The sequence below is a fragment of the Aptenodytes forsteri genome, unplaced genomic scaffold, assembly GCF_000699145.1.
Source record: "Aptenodytes forsteri isolate BGI_AS27 unplaced genomic scaffold, ASM69914v1 Scaffold428, whole genome shotgun sequence".
Taxonomy (NCBI): Eukaryota; Metazoa; Chordata; class Aves; order Sphenisciformes; family Spheniscidae; genus Aptenodytes; species Aptenodytes forsteri.
The window spans coordinates 271414-277206 of NW_008794177.1; the positions used below are offsets into that span (position 1 = coordinate 271414).

At 62.2% G+C, this 5793-nt stretch overlaps 1 protein-coding gene across 1 annotated transcript in view; it reads left to right on the forward strand.

Moving 5' to 3' along the window:
* Positions 1-5793, forward strand: part of PTPN23 (protein tyrosine phosphatase, non-receptor type 23) — a 16939-nt gene that overhangs the window by 5848 nt on the left and 5298 nt on the right. The window contains exons 7-17 of the mRNA XM_019473398.1: positions 666-797; positions 1014-1061; positions 1366-1422; positions 2039-2097; positions 2386-2465; positions 2702-2816; positions 3256-3321; positions 3714-3859; positions 4368-4688; positions 5139-5293; positions 5442-5593. Of these exons, the coding sequence (XP_019328943.1) occupies positions 666-797; positions 1014-1061; positions 1366-1422; positions 2039-2097; positions 2386-2465; positions 2702-2816; positions 3256-3321; positions 3714-3859; positions 4368-4688; positions 5139-5293; positions 5442-5593 (1331 nt within the window). The remainder of the gene's footprint in view (positions 1-665; positions 798-1013; positions 1062-1365; positions 1423-2038; positions 2098-2385; positions 2466-2701; positions 2817-3255; positions 3322-3713; positions 3860-4367; positions 4689-5138; positions 5294-5441; positions 5594-5793) is intronic.

Consider the following 5793-nt stretch of genomic DNA (forward strand, 5'->3'; position numbering starts at 1 on the left):
AGGGGGATGGAACACCTCTCCTGTGAAGAAAGGCTGAGAGAGTTGGGGTTATTTAGCCTGGAGAAGAGAAGGCTCCGGGGAGACCTTATTGCAGCCTGTCAGTACTTAAAGGGGGCTTACAGGAAAGGTGGGGAGGGGCTCTTTATCAGGGAGTGCAGTGACAGGATGAGGGGTAATGGTTCTAAACTGAAAGAGGGTAAATTTAGATTAGAAGAAATTAGGAAGAAATTCTTCACTATGAGGGTGGTGAGACACTGGCCCAGGTTGCCCCGAGAGGTGGTGGATGCCCCATCCCTGGAAACATTCCAGGTCAGGCTGGACGGGGCTCTGAGCAACCTGGTCTAGTTGAAGATGTCCCTGCCCACGGCAGGGGGGTTGGACTAGATGATCTTTAAGGTCCCTTCCAACCCAAACCATTCTACGATTCTATGATTCTAACCCACCGTGTGGGGTAGGCTTATCATGGTGATGTCACTAGTCCCTGGCTCTGACCCAAAACGCATCCGCGGGGTTCCCACCGGCCGTTTTGCTGCGCTGGCTGGGTGGTCTGAGGCCGTGGGCACAAACGCTGGTGCCGTTGAATCCTCCTTTCCCTTGCTGCTCTCAGTCCCACCTGGGATCCGGCTTTCTGGGGGGTTTCCGAACACCCGTCCCTCTCTCCGTAGGTGGTGGATTACTACAAAGAGGCCTGCCGGGCGCTGGAAAACTCGGAGACAGCCTCGCTGCTGGGAAAGATCCAGAAGGACTGGAAGAAGCTGGTTCAGATGAAGATCTATTATTTTGCTGCTGTGGCCCATGTAAGTGGGGAGACCAACTACGGGGGCTGCTTGGCTGCGGTGGGGGGGACCTGCCCTTTGCTCCCACCCCGGCTTGGGCTGCTCACACCCGCTGTGGAGCGGTGCTCACCGCAACACCACCGACGAAGGGGCTTTGGCTGCTCTGCTTCTTGCCCGTTTCAAAGCTCTCCCTCGAGTTAAGGAGCTCTGACACCGCCGATGCGTGTTTTCTTGCAGCTGCACATGGGAAAACAGGCCGAGGAGCAGCAGAAGTTTGGGGAAAGGGTAAGCAGAGCCATGTCAGCCCACCTCATCCAGTCCGGGCTCTGGATCGTCGTCCTGCCTTGGGAGGGTTGAGTCCTGGAAGAGATTGTCACGCTAGTGACGCTGGGTATCCGCAGCGCTGGGGACATGAGTGTGTCACCAGCGATGTCCTGCCTCCTGCAGGCGTTTGTGGGTGTTCTCGGAAAGCCCCGTTACGCTGAAGGAAGCTGCAGCTCTCAGGGGCTGGTGGTGGTGTTTCTGTGCAAAGTGAGGGCACCTACTTCCGTGCCAACCCTGGTAACCCTAATTCCCAGTCTCTCTGCAGGTCATCTACTTCCAGAGCGCTCTGGATAAACTCAACGAAGCTATCAAGCTGGCAAAGGTGCGTTCCTGCTCCATCTGGTAGCAGTATTCGGGTTTTTTTAAAGTTACTGTGCTGAGCAGTGGCTCAGTCCAGTGGGATGCCAGACTGAGAAGATGAGAATTGGTGTCAGTTTAAAAGCTTTCCTTGGCGTTCAGTAGGTTGGCAAACCTGTGCTGGCTTCCCCAAGCATCGCTTTGCTCCCCTCTGGGACATCCAGCCAAGCCCCAGGCTCTGCTATCTCCTGGCCGCTTGGTCTCCCAGGGCTTTAGGGGGGATTGGTTTGGTTTTGATCATTCAGGAGCAGGTGGGCAGCTCCAGAAGGGCCGTGGGTCTGCAGCACGCAGCCCTGCCGCGTTGGTGGGCTCCCCACAGAGCCCCTGCTGTCAGTGCTGCCGTGCTTGGGAAACCGAGGACAGCCCCGTGGCAGGGTCTGCGTGTGGAACAGGGACATGGAGGATTTGGGGCTGCCTGCAAGGCATCTCCGTTCCTTTATGGGGCACAAGGAGATGGCTGGCGAGGCTGCTGCTGCCTCTGGGCACGCTCAGGCTGTGGCCGCGGCATGCAGGGCTGCGATCAGCTGCTGGGACAGCGATACGCGTTCCCTGCCTGCGCTAACTCGCTCTCATTTCTGCAGGGCCAGCCAGAAACCGTCCAGGAAGCCCTGAGATTCACCATGGATGTGATCGGTGGCAAGTGAGTCCGTGCACAGGGCACCCCTGAACGTGACCGTCCTGCTTCTCTGTGAATCAGAAATACCTGGTGGCCAAAGCAGCCCAGGGAGTGTCCCCGGTGTCCCCCGACAGGCAAAGCCAAGCACCCCGTGCTGCCTGAGGCTCTCGGGACGTGTGGCTGCCGTGGAAGTTGCTCTTTGCTCTCCCTGGAGCAAACCCAAGAGACCCAGGGCCTGACCCCACTGGGAGCGAGCTCAGGGAGCCGGGAGCACTGTCTGCTCCTCACCAACGCATCGCTTCTTGTTTCCAGGTACAATTCGGCCAAAAAGGACAACGACTTCATCTACCACGAAGCTGTGCCTGCGCTGGACACCCTGCAGTCTGTGAAAGGTGAGGACGGGCAGTGCCCTCTCCTGCCAGCTCCTGATGGGAGAGGGACCCACACAGTGTGACCCACGGTGGATCCACGGGGCTCTGGGACCCTTGGGGCCAGTGGGGCTTCATGCTGTGAGGCCCTGCTCTCCCAGGATCTGCCAGGAATGAAGGTGTTGAGTGGGAGGACCTGTCTTAGGAACAATCAGTTCCCCATGGAGGTTTCAGGCATGTGTTGTGTCTTCGACCCCCAGGTGCTCCCTTGGTGAAAGCCCTCCCCGTCAACCCCACGGATCCGGCCGTCACCGGCCCCGATATATTTGCCAAGCTGGTGCCCATGGCTGCCCACGAGGCCTCTTCGCTGTACAGGTGTGTCCCGGGCTGCGGCGCGGGCGGGCACGGCTCTGGCCGGAGCAGGACAGCCAGGCAGCTGCCTGCCGCAGCGGTCGCGGAGCCAGGGACGCAGATCTCCAGCACCGAGCTCAACAAGGAGCCCGTGCCCCAGCTCAGCCTCTCTGCAGGCTGAAGGGAGCTGGAGGGGACCAAACCAGCCATGGTGGTTTTTTTGGGGAACCACCAGCCCTCCCCAAATGTCCCCGAGTCGTCCTCGTGTCCGGCTCCTGTCCGTTGTCTCTCCTGGCAGCTGGAGCTGGCCTTGCTGCCCCAAAGGGCCGCGGGCGGCAGGCCCCGGGACGGACGAGGCTCCGGCCGATTCCCGCAGGTCTTGGAGCACTTGTGATTTGCGGCGGAGGTTTCCCTACCGCTGTCGCAGCGCTAAAGGATTTTTTTTTTTTCTCCTCTGTCGTAGCGAGGAGAAGGCCAAACTGCTGAGAGACGTGATGGCAAAGATCGAAGCCAAGAACGAAGTGCTGGAGTACGTGTGAGCCGTACCTGAACGGGGCCCTGGCCAATTCCTCCCCGCTGGAGACTCAGGCAGCGGCTGGGGCTCCCCCCGGCCTGGCACAGGGGTGTCCCGATGATTCCCTCGCTGGGTTTCCCACCCCGGTGCCGACGGGAACACAGACGTCCCTGATCTCTTGTCACCCTCATGCTGAGCATGGTCAAGTCCCAGTTTGCCCAGCTCTGGGGCAGACCCCGTCCCCCAGCGGGTTCCAGTCCCCAAATCCACCCTGCAGCTTTGCCCAGACCATCGGGGGCGATGCTGCAGTGCTGCGCCCCGAGCTGGCTGTGGTTTGGGATGGGGGGGACCTGCAGGGAGGTGGGGAGGCTCTGCCACCACTCAGGGGCTTCTTCTCTCGCCTGTAGCCAGTTCATGGACTCCATGCAGCTGGACCCCGAGACCGTGGACAACCTGGACATGTACAGCCACATCCCCCCCATCCTGATGGAGAAATGCGCCGCGCTCAGCGTGCGCCCCGACACCGTCAAGAACCTTGTCCAGTCCATGCAGGGTAAGGACATGGGGACTGATGGGGGGGGGGAACGACCGGGGATGTCTGGGCTGGCCCCGGGGGGCAGGCACGCTGCTCCCCGGCTGGGGCTTGGCGTTGGGAACGGCCGCTCCGATCGCTAATTCTTTGTCGATATAAATTCCTGAACCCCAAAGTGTTTTTCTTGTTGGCCGGTCGTGGGGGATGCTGCTTCCTCGCAGGCCAGGCCAGCCGTCGCCCCGCTGGTGACTGCAGCCCCCCCGTGTCCCACCTGTGGGCTGCAGCCAAGGGGGTCGGTGCTGTCCAGAGCCCGTTGCGGGCCTCTCCCCGGCGCAGGCAGGCCCTGAGCCCAGCACCCAGACGTCTGGGCCGGGGTGTCCTTGCCTTCTCTGGTTGCCCACAGCCGGATTTATTCTTCAGGCTGCTGTGTCAGTGCCTGGCTTCGGGCTTGGAGCAGGCAGGGGCCAGGAGAGCTCGCAGCAGGCGGTGGTTCAGCCCTTTGCCCAGCCTCTGTGTCTCTCCCCTCCAGTGCTCTCCGGGGTCTTCACCGACGTGGAGGCTTCCCTGAAGGAGATCCATGACCTCCTCGAGGAGGATGAGGCTCAGGAGCAGAAGCTGCAGGAGCTGCTTGGGAAGGTCCCACCGCCCCAGGGGTCCCCTCCGCCGCCATCCCCGGGGCTGGCCGAGGTCAGCAAGGAGTGCTCCAAGTACATGGAGGTGCACGAGAAGGCCAGCTTCACCAACACCGAGCTCCACAAAGCCATGAACCTGCACATCGGCAACCTCCGCCTGCTCAGCGGGCCACTGGAGCAGGTCCGGGCCGCGCTGCCCTCGCCCACCTTGACCGAAGGTGAGCGGTGCTGCACCCCGGGGGGACTGGCTGTGCTCGCGGCCGTCCCGGCCTCCCAACCGCACGCTGGGCTGGGGCAGGAGGGCAGGTCTGCTTCCCCCTCCTGCCCCTCCGGGGCTCCCCACGTGTTACCCTGTGCCTGGGCTTGCGCTGCGTTGGCATCGGCCGGCTGCGTGGTCCGTTGCGAGCCGGGGAGGGGGCTTGTCCCCCTGAAAAACATGCAAAATGGGATCCTGGTGTGGGGACAGAGTGGGCAGAGACCCGGTTACTGCCCCGGCAAATGCCTGGCTTTACCGCCGGCTGTGCCAGGACAAGCTGCAGGCTGGCTCCTTACCCCCGCGGTTCCCTCCCCTCGGCTGCAGCACGTCCCGTGAGCGGGCTCGGGCCGGGGAGGCTGCGCCGGGGCTCAATGGGGTCCGGCACGGCCGCTCAGCCCTCCCTGTCCCCCAGACGACAAGCAAGTGCTGCAGAACCTGAAGCGAATCCTGGGCAAGGTGCAGGAGATGAGGGACCAGCGGATGTCCCTGGAGCAGCAGCTGCGTGAGATGATCCAGAAGGACGATATCACCACCTCGCTGGTCACCACCGACCGCTCCGAGATGAAGGTGGGTGCCAGCCGCCGTGTTTTGGGGAAGCTCCTTCACGTGCCACACATCCCAGTTAGGGCTGCGGCAAGAGCTCTGCTCCGTCCCAACCTACCCCTGAGCCTCCCCAGCCGCCTGCGGCCCCTCAGATCCTCCCCTCTCTCGGCAGAAGCTCTTTGAGGAGCAGCTGAAGAAGTACGACCAGATCAAGGTCTACCTGGAGCAGAACCTGGCTGCCCAGGAGAACGTCCTGAAGGCCCTGACGGACGCCAATGTCAAATACGCGGCTGTGCGCAAGGCCCTGGCCGAGGTGGAGCACAAGTGAGTGGTGTGTGGGGCTGGCCGGGGTCGGGGCACGGGGGAGAGTATTCCCCAGTGGGGTCTGGGTGCCCCGGTGGGGTCTGGGTGCATGGGAACAGCCCTCTCCCACCCCAAGGGAGAGGTGTGGGGACACTGCCGGCTCCTCTAGCCTGTCCCTTGTCATGACCCACTGCTGAGGGGCCACTGGTGGCTGTTTGTCC